At 34.3% G+C, this 15165-nt stretch overlaps 1 protein-coding gene across 1 annotated transcript in view; it reads left to right on the forward strand.

Annotated features, from left to right (window-relative positions):
• Positions 1-6747: 6747 nt before the first annotated feature.
• The window catches only part of LOC140136365 (casein kinase I-like), a 52956-nt gene continuing 44538 nt past the window's right edge, over positions 6748-15165 (forward strand). Inside the window, exons 1-3 of the mRNA XM_072158126.1 lie at positions 6748-7045; positions 9570-9676; positions 10132-10258. Of these exons, the coding sequence (XP_072014227.1) occupies positions 6914-7045; positions 9570-9676; positions 10132-10258 (366 nt within the window). The 5' untranslated portion in view covers positions 6748-6913. The remainder of the gene's footprint in view (positions 7046-9569; positions 9677-10131; positions 10259-15165) is intronic.

The raw sequence follows: 15165 nt of genomic DNA on the forward strand, positions 1-15165 counted from the left end.
ACATCCGTCTCATTTTGATAGTCAAAAACTAATCAATAATCCTATTGTTGAAGTGGATAATAAGCTTCTACCTTAGATGGCTATAGAACTTTTAATAGCTCTGGTCTTTGTTTGCTTATATTGCTAAATCCTGTTCAAGTGGTGGGTTACCAGGCATTGTATTTTGTACAGGTATGCATAACCAACAATTAACAATGAGAGAACTTTCTTAAATCTCGTTGACTTGGGGATGATTTGAAATGACCGCCAATTATGACTGTTTGATATTTATTGCCAACAATGTGGAAAAAGAGACGCATGTAAAAACGTAAAAAGCTATAATCTTGTTGAAGGAGCAAAGTTTAACAAACCATAACCCCGCTTCTGGATATCGTTTGAAGTCAAATGATATACCATTATTAAGTTTATGATGTTTATTTTTTAAACACGAAATAAAACAAAATTGACCGGGGAGGAATTTACGGTGGACGGTCACATATATTATAGCATTCCATCTACAAGCATTATAAAACATCGCAATAGATTGGTTATATAGTTAGCTCAAACTTTTGTCAAAAAACACTCATTTAGAGGCATATATGCTTGTAATCCAGGTTAATAATAGAGTAAAGTTCTTGAAAATAGTATATTCTTGTGAGAAAGGTCAGTGCAAGACTGTACACAGTGCTTGCAAGAGAGCCAATCATGCAACACAACAAGTGTGTATACTACCAATTAATTGCATTATTTATTTTGAAACCTGTACTCTCTTGTATATAGCTATAGCTATCTTCCACAAATGGAGTGAGTACAAGTATTTCAAATGTAATTACCCAATTGTCTGTTCTATTTGAAAACCATATTCCCTGTCTGGAAGATGTTTGCTAGCTCATCCACAGGGGGATTATGGATTTCAAATAGAATAGTTCAATGTTCCCTGAGAAGGTACCTCACTTAAGGAACAACCTAAAAGTTTGATGGGGTTTCCAAAGAATTTTAAGTCTTATGAGTAAAAAGCAGAATTAGGCACCACATTTGACTTCTTTAACGAAGTTCAAATGCAAGTACTGGACATGTGTCCTATACCTCAGAACATTTGCTTCAATTTGATTGTGCATGTGGAATCGTAGTGGCCGATACTGTACGCTGAAGAACCAGTAACATAATCCTCCAAAATATTATATAAGACGTATGAATGAAATGGAAGCAGTCCATTACTAGTCTGAAGGGTCAATGAGTCAAAAGGTTAGGGTTTAAGGCATGTTATGGTTAAGATTAATATGGTTTAATTAAGGTTAGGATTAGGGATTGGTTACATTAAGGCTATGGTCAGTGTTAAGTGTCCCCTTCCAGAAAATTATTACTCACAATGCCACTGGTACCAAAATGATTGGTACCCATTAGTTTCCAGTGATTGTGGACAAAACTTACTTGTAAAATGTTACAACAGAACTATTCATTTTAGTCAATTTCAAGGGGAGCCAATGTTGCATTCAGAAGAAGCAGACTTTTAAATAAACATCAAAACTGATGGGAACCAAATATTTTGATATAATCAGTTTAAAGTACCTAGTAAATTGAAGTTAATAAATATACATTTGTTGGGCTGAGGCATATCTCGCTATTATTGACCTTGATACGTTTATGCGAGGTTTGTTATTTAAGGGATCTGGAATGAGCGTTTCGACAGTATTTTTTATGGAACATGAGAGCACCTCAGGCGTGTCGAATTGCATTCTGAATACTGAAGCATGTCTTTCTGATATCAAATAATTTTCATTTTTGAAAATCACGATATAATACAAATTTTATGACAAATTATAAAAATTTGATATTTTTCAAATTTTTGATATATAACAGTCCTCAAGTAAATTTTATAAATCTAATGATATATTCTTAAAGTGTATGTAGCTGGGAGGAAAAGCCGACGATCAATTGAAAATTTTGACCTTTCATATTGAAGATATGGATTTTTGTCCCAAAAGACCTTTTTTTTTGTGTGTGTTTTGGGAAAAAAATCCATATCTTCAATACGAAAGGTCAAAATTTTCAATTGATCCTCGGCTTTTCATCCCACCTACATACACGTTAAGTATAAATCATCAAATTTATAAAGTTTACTTCGAGTACTGTTATAATATCAAAAATATCAATTTTTAATGATTTGCCATAAAATGTGTATTACATTGCGAATTTCAAAAATCAAAATTATTTGATACCAGAATGACATTCTTCGTATTCAGAATGCAATTCGATAGGTCTGATGTGCTCTAATGTCCCACAATAAATACTGTCCAAACGTTCATACCCCTTCCCTTAAGTTGTTGATAAAAACAAACAAAACAATACAAATACCGTTGATGTTGTGCTATTTTGAGGAGGAAGACAGAACAATAAGACAGAAACACTACAAATTCATGATAAAAGACCAATTTTTTTGGGGGGGCTCATCCTTTGTATGTGTGGCACAAAGTGTTGAATTAGGGTCTCTCTCTGATTTGTTTTGTATTTGGGTCTTGAGAACCAATTTTTGGGATCTTGGGAACTGATTTTTTTTCTCAAATTTTAGCTGTAGAATTGAAAAATTGTCCCAAGTTCTTGGCTTGGGAAATAACATATTGAGTCTTCTTCGGAACTGGGGTCTTAAGAACTGAATCATATTTCAACTGGGGGTCTTCAGGGCTGTTGAAAATGAATTAGGGCCTTAACCACCATATAAATATTCAACAAGGTCAGGGCCCGGCCCCACCAATTTCTCCTACAAATAGAATTTTGCCCCTATTGACTTACTTGGCTTGCACCAGGGTGTAAGGGGAAGTGGGATGTGAGCAATGATATGTCTTACTATAATGAGAAATAAATTTATATTAAAGAAAAGTCACACTTGTCAAATTTGTGAATACATATGTTTCCTGTAGTCATTGATTGATTGATTCCTTCAATTGCAGAAATTCTGATACAGTATTCCTTAAGTCTTTGAACAAAATGAACAAAATCGACAGTATTCCTTATTTTTTTTAAATGAAAAATACAAATTTTGGTCACAATTCGTTTTGTATAATAGTCAAGTGAGTAATACAGAAAATTCAGCTTAAGGGAACAAACCGAAAGATCGATGACGTCCTATAAACGAAACTAGTTTCGTTTAGGGGGGTGGGGGTAAAAATACTCGATTACGTTTGTGAAAAAACATCGGTCTGAAGAATGTATTATTATTATTATGTCAAAATTGTCAACATTTTATTATTACGTTTCTGGAAGGGAGGGAGGGGTCAGCTGAGAAACTAAACTAGTTACATTTATAGGACGTCATCGATCTTTTGGTTTGTTCCCTAACTGTTATATCCATGGTATGTTCAAATTTGTCTCATAACCCCCCTATTTTGTGTGTTAAAAATTTATAACCCCACTATTTCATATATTTTTGGTCTAAAAATTCTATGACCCCCCTAGTATATTTCGGGGTATATTTGGACCCCTCTTCCGAAGAAAATGCCAGCCCCCTTGAGTTATTGAGTGTTTTCAATTTCAATGATTTCAGAATATTGTCACAATATTTTTGCAGTAAAAAATGAAATTCCTAAGGCAAAATGAAGAGCGTTTTTTCCTGAGTTTTGGCAGGGCCAGAAGGGGAGAAAAAAAGGGACAATCAATTTTGGCAGGTCGAAAGGGGAGGAAGCGATATTTGGCACATCCCCCGACCCTTCCCTCCACCCACCCAATGATGCTACGTCACTTAGACTATGAGACATTCCAAAAACTGACAAGTTGGTTAAAATGGCCATAAACAGGACCATTTTCGGCATAATATTGGAAATATTGAACAAAATCATGCTATATTTATATATTAGTCCATATGTGAATTTTAAAGGACCATAAATCAAAAACTATAGGTCACAGACATTCACAATCATTAACTTTTTTGTTCAGAATAACTAGGTTGACACATATAATGACATTATTTTTTTAATCAATAATATATATATTTATTTTTTCCCCATGCAAAAATTACTTTTTAAGGTCCAAAAATGACAAAAATAGCAACAACAAAAAAAAAGAAGATTTTTGCCATTTTTTTATCATTTTAGAGTTGTGCTGTGTCGTTTTATTCACCAGTGTTGAAAATCTATGTGACACATATCATCTACAATAGAAATGAAAGTTCTACTCAACTGTTAAAGTTACAGCTATTTTAATATTTGAAATTTTTGGGTAAAAATTGAGAAAATTAACACTGGCAAAAAATACATTCTAATGTGCCAAGTAAAATGCTGCCCTCAATCTCCAAGCTCATGTATTTAGAACACGGCATAGATCCAGCATTGTTTGTGATCATACTGCAGTTACTGTCCGTTTTCCTATACACAATACACAGTGCTCTTTCCCATTGACGCGTGACCTTTACAAATAGCCCTACGTTAACAGTATGGGGATATGACTAGTTAACGTCGCTGTGTGAAAAATAACCGGCCAATATTAAAAGTACTCTTCTAAAGTTCTAGAAAATATAGTTTTTAACATGTCCTAAATTTTAGCTAATTTAGATGTTTGGAAATATTCGTACTTTGGTGTTTTAGTTAATGTTATAGGTAATAGTACATTGCCTAGTTAACGTCGCTGTGTGAAAAATAACCGGCCAATATTAAAAGTACTCTTCTAAAATTCTAGACAATATAGTTTTGTAACATGTCCTAAATTTTTAGCAAATTTAGATGTTTGGAAATACTGTACTTTGGTGTTTTAGGAAGGATATGTAAACGACAGATAACACCAAAAATATGAAGAAATTATTTCTAAACCGTGTTAAGTCAAAAATCATTATGTTGCTCATTTTCAAGAATGCTGGTTTACAAAAAGCACGACATTGTCTGATTTACGTGAACAAAGCCACACATAACATTGTTTCCTTTCGTTTCCTTTATAATCGGTTACCCAACTGAAGCTATGAATACCAGCTTTATGCGACATCGCACATGAAAACAGTCACTTGTGCACAACCAGAGAAGATCCGATTTAATCAGTTGAGCTGTTTCAATGAGTGTTATCTTGGTTTAATAGCTTTTAATGGGGTTAAGTCCTGCAAAGGTCGAGATGAATTCTACTATAGACATGACTGCATCATGTAGGGGGCAATCGAGTGAGTCACGTATGTGTGATTTTTACAGAAAACGTCTGTTTTTCGTATGTTAAAAGCTGTTAAACCCAACAATTTATAGAAAGATTATTAGATGCCAAAGCACTGTGCTTTTGCTGAATTACTTCGATAGCCATAAGCCTATTCTATGCATGGTAACAGGGCTAGCATACATTAGCGTATAAGATAAGTGATGCATGTCAGGAGAAATCTCACATGGTCGGGGCAAAGTGGACAATAAGCTACAATAGTCCAAAGTGGAGCTCAGGAAGCGAGATCCCAACTATGCAACTATAGAAATTTATCCGGCCATAGTATACTGATATACCAGGAGGTATAGGCCCTGGTGTAGTGTTCATTAATACTTTGGTAGGGGGGGGGCTGGTCTATCTCAAATTTTTCGCTCGAAAACTTTTTGACCCCCCCTCGATGGACCGCTAAACTTTTTTGACCTCAGGCTCTTTTTACAGACAAAAGGACCCCCCCCCATTATCGTATAACAAACATACTCAACAGCTACCACCTAAAACTTTTTGGTCCCCCCTCTTTTAAGGTCGAAAACTTTTTGCCCCCCTTTTTACCAGCCCCCCCATCAAAGTATTTCTGAACACTTCCTAAGGGCAGTAGGGCACTATGCCCCATCCACGTTTCACTTTGACTCCGGATCAATGATGAACCTGGGGCAAAGCGGAACGACTTGAAGTTCACACCATTTAATAAAACTGCATTTTTTATCAACTTTATTAATGTCATTTGTTAGTTGCGGGGTTAGTTGCAGTCCAAAGGTAACCTTAATTTTTGCTTTGCCTTGCTTCGTAATCCTGTTTGGGCTGGACAAAAAAATGTTGGTCCACTTTGCCCTGGTCTCCCCTCCGGGGGGGGGGGGCACTTCCATGACAGATATGCATCATGTGCCTCGGGATAGACCCCCTTTTCAAACCGGCTTGTACCCAATGACCCCCTTTTTTGTGTTATGGTCCTACCTATTACCCAATGACCCCCTTTAAAAAAAATCATGTACTCAATGACCCCCTCTATTTCCTGCTATACCCAATGACCCCCCTTTTAATTCCCAAATTTAGGTGGTATTTGTGTTCTCCTCTAGAAATAATGAGATTTTTTCACGTTTCCAAGGTGGCCAAGTTGTTTACGCAGTTTGGCACTTATTTATGTGTACTTAATGATACTCTTTTGGCAATCCTGTACTCAATGACTCCCATTTTACTTTTTGTTACCCCAATGACCATCCTTTTGTCAAAGTTTCATACCGAATGACCCCATTTTTATTCAGGTTGTGTACTGAATGACCCCATATTTTTGTAATTGTACATATGACCTACTTTTAACATGGCCGAGGCACACTGCCATTTCCGATGACGGAGTGTCTCCCGGGCTCCCCTTAGTAGTGCCAAAGAGGGGACTACGGAAGTGGAAAACCAAGGGCCGTAGAGACGCATGGCCTATCATAGTCTGTCTAACTGTTTCAGGAACTGACACTGTCAAAATCCGGACTTTTGACAGGACTATAAAATAGCTGCTGGTGACAAGAGCGGTGACAGCTGGGAGTGAGGAAACAATTCTTCGAAATCGCGAAAAGCATCCTATGACGTCAACTGTGATCGAGCGACTGCACAAGAAGACTAGTTTAACGACTGAAAAGAAAGACTATTTCTCATTAGTGTAATGTTTTGAGAAGTGATACTCGTAAAAAAACAGATGAATTTACTACTTTTACGGTGTTATTTTGGACAATTAACAGTCTGGCATCCAACGTAAACGGAAGCCAGTGTTTTCTACAATATGACGAGCGCAGGTTCTCGCCAAGGTAAAGGCGAATATCACGTTAATAACGGCAAATACAGACTAGTTCGTAAAGTAGGAAGTGGATCCTTTGGCGATATTTACTTAGGAATAAATACGACAAATGGAGAGGTGAGTTTAGTTGAATTTTCATATTTCTCATTACTTCATTTACCTTCTCGAGTGTCTGATCTGTTTGTTGTAAGAAGTACGACTTATTTTGTACGATTTTTATGATTGTATCAAGTTCTGGAAGTGACTTTGTTACCTATTTATCAACGATGCACTCATGCAGTTTGATTTCATAATCATAGACAGATGACGTTTAACCATTGCAATGTTTTTGTTTGTTGTCATGTTTGTATTGATGATGAATCAATTGATTGCATATTATAAATTACATTTGTATGGACATGGCCATGGCATAGGCAATGTATCATAACTTAACAACTTGAGAAATACTCATGTACTGAATTACTGAGAAAAGAATGTGTGATTTACACTAAGGCTGGCATTTTCGGTCGGGTAAACGGGTACCTGCCTGAGATTACATTACCAGGTAGGAAATACCTCCCCGGGTACCCGAAATTAAAAAAAAAAAAAAAAAAAAAAAAAAAAAATATAAAAAAAAAAAAAAAAAAAAAAAAAAAAAAAAAAAAAAAAAAAAATAAAAAAAAAAAAAAAAAAAAAAAAAAAAAAAAAAAAAATCAAGATATTTTGTTATTTTTTTATATGAAAATTGATAATTTGTATTCATGTCATAGTCTATTAATGATATCAAAATGCAATAAAATTAAATACATTTTTAAATCATTAATAGAATATAACATGAATAAAAATTATCATTTTTCATATAAAAAATAACAAAATATCTTGAATTTTTTTTTTTTTTTTTTTTTTTTTTTTAGGTCAACCATGAATGATCCTAGCATTTTTTTTTTTTGTTTTTTTCTAATCCTAAAAAAAAATAAATTTAAAAAAAAAAAAAAAAAAAAAAATAAAATTTTTTTTTTTTTTTTTTTTTTTTTTTGTATTTTTACCAGTTACCCGCCTGAAAATTGCGGCGGGTACCCGGTACAAAATTACCCGAAAATGCCAGGCCTAATTTACACTGTGAAAAATATAAGTCAGCAAATTTATACTTTTAGTCCTGACTTAAAATAATATGTGTACGCTTGCTGCCATTTCTATCATGCTCCAAAAGGGCAAAGTCATCATCAAAGGTCTGCCTAATTCAGACTTCAAATTAGGAATAAAAAATAAGGAATCAAAAACACAAAATTACAACTTGGCTACTTGACTCTTGGTTTTCCTCATGGTGATAACGCATATATATCATGATATATTTATAAAGTCAAGAAATCCAAGCGGGAAATCCAAGCTGAAGTCGGTATGAATTTAGAAAGAATAAGAATTTACTCAATAGCTTCTTTGTGTTTTTGTCCCATGTCAACCAATCCAAAAATATGACGTTTTATTTGTTCCAATTTATGTGCTAATTCTTTTTAAAAATTTGACAAAAATTTATATGAATTATGAATGATGGTTTATACTATAGTAGAGTATGTAGAGAAAATCCAAGTTGTTCACTTTCTCTAGAGTTTAGGTGTTTTAATAGTGGTGGTGCATACTTATACTTTCCAACTGGCAACTGGCCCGTTTAACCCGGAATTTTTCCTGTTTTATGTGTCCCAAAACAATGAATTTTTTTTTTTTAATTTTCAAAAAATAATTTTGCCAAAAAAACAAGTTATAAACCTGCCCTAAATTACTTGTTATTCAGGTTGGAAACCGAAGGCGAAAAAATTATGCTGTAGTAAAAAAAAAGCTAATTGTAGGGATGCCCACTGTCAATACAGTTGCCACTAGAACGGTTTCTCATTTACTGTGTGCGTGCACTCACACATGTATTGCCTATGGAGAAACAGATTGATGCAGGAAATCCTAGGCCTGTTAAATGGTGTACAGTACTTGTTGTGATCCAAATGTAGGCCTATATCGGAATTCAGGGTGTTTCAAGAAATTCCTGATTCCACCAGAAAACATTAACCAAACTTTTTCCTGATTGGTCAGTAAATAGAGAGGACCTTCCTTTATGGAGAGATCAACTTTTTTTAAAGAAAAATTTAATGAGATGAGAACTACAACAAGTTGAAGTGACACCATTCTGTGCATCAGGTGTTGAAATGCAATTATCTCAGAATTTGGATTGATTCAGACAAGCAAATTTACATACTCATAAAATGTAACTATTTTTGAAGACAAAATGTACAGGATGTTAAGAAATTAAAGATGTTTAAGCCTGCCGAAACTCATCTCAAATTGCCTTGAATATATTTTAACCTATAGATGTGTTATAATAAGCACTATCCAGTCCAATCATGTTATTTATACTTTTCTCACACACAGTGTAGCCGTGGGTCATTAATATCTCAAAATTGACTGAAAAGTGCGTAATTGTTCCAATCTTGCAGTTTAATGACCCGCGTTTGTGTATTTCTGTATTAGTTTCTTATTAGTTTCAAGGCACTACATCACTGGTCAAGGGGCTTGATGTTTACATACTGTAGCATGAGATTTATTACAAAATAAATTAACAACTCATTCACTTGAACTTTTTCCTGTTTTCATTTTATTTTTTCTCCAAATTATACAGGAGGTAGCAGTTAAACTTGAATCAACTAAAGCAAGACATCCACAGCTACAATATGAGAGCAAAGTGTACAAAATTCTTCAAGGTGGTGTGGGGATACCCAGAATCAGGTTTGTAGACTAATCAATGATCCTAACTTGCAGATCTATTAAATCACACATTTTGCAAGGGTTTTTTTCCCGAAGTTGGATAAAGTTGTTGCTTCTATGATATTACAGTTAATGGGGCAGGAAAAACCTCCGGTATGTGTACATCTGTGTGCTACATGTGTCTCTTTTTACATTTATTTGCTAGGAATAAATACCAGACTCATCTCAAGTGGAGGTCACTTCAAATCATCCCCAAGTCACATGGTTTAGGAATACAGAGAAACATAGAAAATCCTGTGCTAATTCCCATTCAGCCAACTTAGATTGAATGTGGTGGCGTACCTACCAATAATCTTCACTCAAATTGAATGCTCTCAGCACCATCCGTATATTTTATGATAATGCTACCAAATCTTTGATTTTGATAATGTCAGCAATGTACTAAAATGAATCTTGAAATTTTGTTCACTCTACAGATGGTTTGGTACAGAAAATGACTACAATATAATGGTGCTGGACCTGTTAGGTCCAAGTCTAGAAGACCTCTTCAATTTCTGTGGTCGCAAATTTACAACTAAGACAGTACTTATGCTAGCTGATCAGGTTAGTTCTTTGCATACAGTTAATGGGTTATTCCTTTTTGAAATCCACTCTCCCCCTGTGTAAGATTTTGCCAAAGTATACCATAAAGGGAGTATGGTTTTCAACCAGAACAGACAATTAGCGTAACTTCCATTTGAAATACTCACTCCGGTTGTGGAATATGAAGGTAAAGCAGTATACGAGGGAATATATGTATTTCAAAATAATCAACCCTAGGTAATTCTATTTGAAAATTATTCTACATCTGTGGAAGATGTACATTCCACAGGGGTATGGGCAGATTTCAAATAGAATAAAAAATTTGTTTCAGGAGATGATGGTCTGTGCAGCGAGGTTGTGATAATGAAAGGTTGCTTTCTTTTGAAAACGTAACAACAGTTTATCACTGGATACTGATTCTAAGTAACCCGGCCTTGCAACTTTTTCAAGAAAAAACTGCTCTTAATGCAGTGACAGGAAACAATTTGATCCACTTTTTACAAATGTAGTTTAACTGTCCATTGATGTTGTTGAATTTTGAATCATATTTTTCAATGTAAATTTTATGAAAGGGTATGCTCTAAAATATGAATACCCTCCTCTACTGGTGAGATTTCTTTGTAAGGATGGTCCTACAACAAGCCATTTGGTGGCATATCAGAGTGTTTAGCACACTGGCAGGAAGAAAAAAATTGAGGGATTGCATCTCCCCTTTGTAAACTAGGGTTAAAAACTATGTGCACTTTAAAATCCTGAGGCTAACTTTTTTTTGCCCTGGTGTGTCTGAAACACACATCATCTACATACTATTTGACAGTAAGGACAGTGTATGGGTTTATCAGGGTTGTGTATTTTACACTTGTAAGGAATCCTTTCTTCATATTTTAAATCTTTCAAGAGATGTTATTCATTCTTTTATATGTTTTTTCAATGGGTAAAAAGGACCTTTTGACCAAAACTTGCAAATGGACCTATTTTTTTAGCCACAAAGTAGGGAATTTGCAAGTATGAACAACAGACAAGGAAATTGACATACTCATGGCCCAATTCAATACAGCATGATGAGCACACAAGCTTCTTACTGCATGCACAATTTTCGGCTTGTACAATGTAAAATGTATGTAGATAAATATGCAGCCTATTTTCTTTGAACAGTCATGTAAATTAGGGAATAGTTGGCAAGACTAAAGGGCTCCATGTTTATAATGTATTCCCATATTCCCAGAGCAGCAGTCTAGCATTAGACATCCAGGAACTGATAATGATGAGCCCTTCCAGTGGTCAAAAATACATTATACTTTGCATGGATGTTAAGGGGGTACTACACCCCTCAATAAATTTGTGTCTATTTTTTTTTTTTTTTTAAAAACTAATAACACAGTGGTAACAAAAGTTACGTATTTATAGGGGCAAGGAATCCAATTACTACACTGGAATTTCAGTGACCCATGACAAGCGGTTCGTTATTTATGATAAGAAAAGAGGTACCGCTAGGATGTACCTCATTTCCAATCATATATACTGAACCGCTTGCCTTGAGTCACTAAAATTTCAGTATAGTAATTGGATTCCTTGCCCCAATAATATACATAACTTTTGTTACCAGTGTGTTATTATTTTTTTGAGAAAAATGCAAAAATAGTCACAAATTCACCAAAGGGGTGTAGTACCCCCTTAAACACTTCTTACTAAATTTTTAAATCATGACTCATGTTCAAATAGCATGGGGACCCAATGAACATTTTCCCTCAAGAGAGTACCGGTAACTACATAGTTCAGAGTGAAATAACTTGAATCGTTTCCTGGATACTGTGTTCCTCACTTAAGGGTAGACGAGGTATTGTTGGTCGAAGCAACCTAAAAATCAATTTTCATTATCTAGATCAATATATTATTGAAAAATAACACCTTGATGTTTTGCAAAAGTTCATTATGCAAATCGTATACGTTGCAAACTTGCTTAATTTATTGTTGTTAATGAGTTATGTACGTTTTACAAAAGTGTTTCAGCCCTCTTTACAACGTAACTCAAGAACCGCAGCACGTATAAAAGTATATCTGTGATATTTTAATTCTTCTACACTGCTACACACTCGCTATGAATTGAGCAATACAGTTTTTGCCAAAGCTCACTACCATTCATAACTTCATAAGATGCTGTGAACTACCAAATCACAACAGTTTAAAATAATTAATAACCAGTAAACCTTAAATGCCATAGGTTATTGATACATAAATTCAGGCAGAATTTCAAAGTTCATTACTGCTGACCAGCAGCATTTTTTTCTTCTTCAATTTAATTGGAGCAATTTATTTCTTGAAATTGGTTTACTTCAAGTATGAAATAATTGCTGTCTTACAAAAAAGAAAATGCGAAAACTCTTATTACACTGACAAATTAGTTTTTGATTATTTTGCATGCATGACAAAAATGAGAATCAGACTATGAAGAAATTGGAAAAATTATTTCTGGGGCAATTGTTGAAAGTCTCCAGCACAAATGTGCAGACATTTGTTACCTGCCTCAGTACTGTGGCTGTAGAAAATTAATATTTTGGTTCTTGTCCAGAGGATTTTCATGAATTGATGAGGGAGGGAGATGTTTTTTCCTTCAATGTTAACCTAGCAATATTAGTATTATTCAGTCTTTTTAAACTATGGTTGAAGAAGAGGAGGAATTCTTTTTTCTTTTTTCATTGTATGTGAGATTATGAGGGATAAAATAAACCCATGTAGATTGCTAGAGTACCACAAAACTTGGAAGATTCTTGTTCTTAGTATAATAAAACTTAAAACTTAATTATCTGCTATGCATAAAGTTTTCCTAGAACATCCCAAAGTCTTGGTGTGTTTTTGAAAAATCAAAAAAAAAGAAAGAACGAAAGAAACATGTCTAGTTGATGAGAGTTGAAGGACAGAATGACCGAGATTTCTAAAAATGTCTTACAACATTTAATTCACACAAATCACAAATAATGAGACAGAGAGTGCAACTAATTTGTTCAGGTTTCAAACTTAAGTAGTCTGCCCTACATTTCTGGGTAATAATTTTAACATAAATGTATGAATGATTGAAATTTTAACTACATGATTTAATTGGAACCAAGTGGAAAATTTGTAATTTTAATCATGATCTTTAGAATTAGATTAAGTGTTATTTTACAATCAGGGTACACAGATTGTCTCACTGGGGGTGAAAAATGAAGTCTCTAGTTTTTCCTCAATTTATTTGTTTTTGTGTTGTAGATGGGTCAAATAGGAAATCTGTAAAAATTTTAGGCGTCAAGTGTTCAGATTTTCAAGTTACTCCAGAAACGTGTTTATGATGTACATGTTTCTGTATGTCCAATTTTTCCTAGAGGACACATTTTCAAACTTTTCAACTTTCAAACATGTGATACATGGAAACTAAGTGTAAGTGGACTATGTGTTTATTATGAGTTTGTAGGATATATATTAGTGTTTTCAAGAAAATATCATTTTAGTCTTGGGTCGATTTTAACTATGGATTACGAGCTAGAATTCGGAGAGGACATTTTTTGACGGAATTTTCGATGTAAATTTGAAGAAATGGTACAATTAATGAAACAGTCGCAATCTTACATGGTTCTCAATTTTGAACAATCATGTTTCAAACATTACTTCTGAACTGTCAAAATATCTTTTTATGTTATTACTAGCAGTGATAACTGATAAATCATTAGCAAAGTTCACAAAGGTCAAATGAGACAGCTATTATGTCCCAAAATCATACAGAAATGTATATTTCCATCATTTGCTAAGCATTTCAAACAGTTTCTTTGTGGCTGTGAGTGGAACTAATAGAGGCCAATAATTAGGCATGGCAACTTTTAATCATAAGTTAATCTAATATTTGAAAGAGGGCACAATATGGTGCTCAGCCCAAATGTACCCTGATGGTAAAACAACCCTTAATCATACATTTAGTACCCGGTATGTTTTCTCGTTGATTTTTGTGCTGTGTACATTGAGCTTGAAAATGGCGAAATTAAAATTAATATTATACAAATATTCTCACTTTTGCAGCAGGCTCTAAAGTTTGACATTTGAAGGAAAATCATTTGGATGGAAATATATTGCTTTTCCCGAATAAATAAATACAAATCTTGTGGACAAGTTAGCTTATTTCCAGGCTAATTATATGGGCAATTCCAAGCAAAAGTGGACATGACTCAAAAAAATGAAATTGCCAATATATATTTCTTTTAACTTTTATATTATTTCAAACAGATGTAAGGTTCAAGTTATAAACTTTTTTCGGCATTTTTCTAACATTTTGGTTGTTTTTTTTAAGTTTCTTTGGAGAGTGTATTTTAAGTGAAAAACTCCTGTTCAACTTAGATATTTTCCAAGTGGGCCTATTTTATTAAACATGGGCACTTTTCTTTTAAATTTGATACATTTTATATCTCTGAAATATGGTCTTCAAGAAACATCCAACACATTTTAAATAATCCCCCACTAATTTTTTTCTTTCATTCCATTTTCATAGCACTAAATATGGCGTAGCACGCAAGGCTTATATTAACCAGGCACCCAGGCTTTTTTACCCCATGGTTGCCCAGTTTTGGCTCCTGGTGTATCCAATATTTTACACTACAAACTATAGGACCAGGAGCCATCTTTGGGACCAGGTGCTCATTTTAGCTCCTGGTCCAGGCATACTTAATATAAGGCCTGGTAGCACGAGTTACCGAAAGATGCATTTTTTTATGTATTTTCAAAATGTTGGCAATTTAATTGATGCCACTTATTATTTTCCTTCTACTGGCAGTGCCTTGAGTAAAAATAAGAAATTAATATACAAAACACTATCCATCACATAATAATGACCCATTAAAAACTGTAGCACGAGTTACCAGTAGCACGAGTTACCGATGTAGCACGAGTTACCATAGCCCACTTCC

The sequence above is a fragment of the Amphiura filiformis genome, chromosome 1, assembly GCF_039555335.1.
Source record: "Amphiura filiformis chromosome 1, Afil_fr2py, whole genome shotgun sequence".
Classification (NCBI taxonomy): domain Eukaryota; kingdom Metazoa; phylum Echinodermata; class Ophiuroidea; order Amphilepidida; family Amphiuridae; genus Amphiura; species Amphiura filiformis.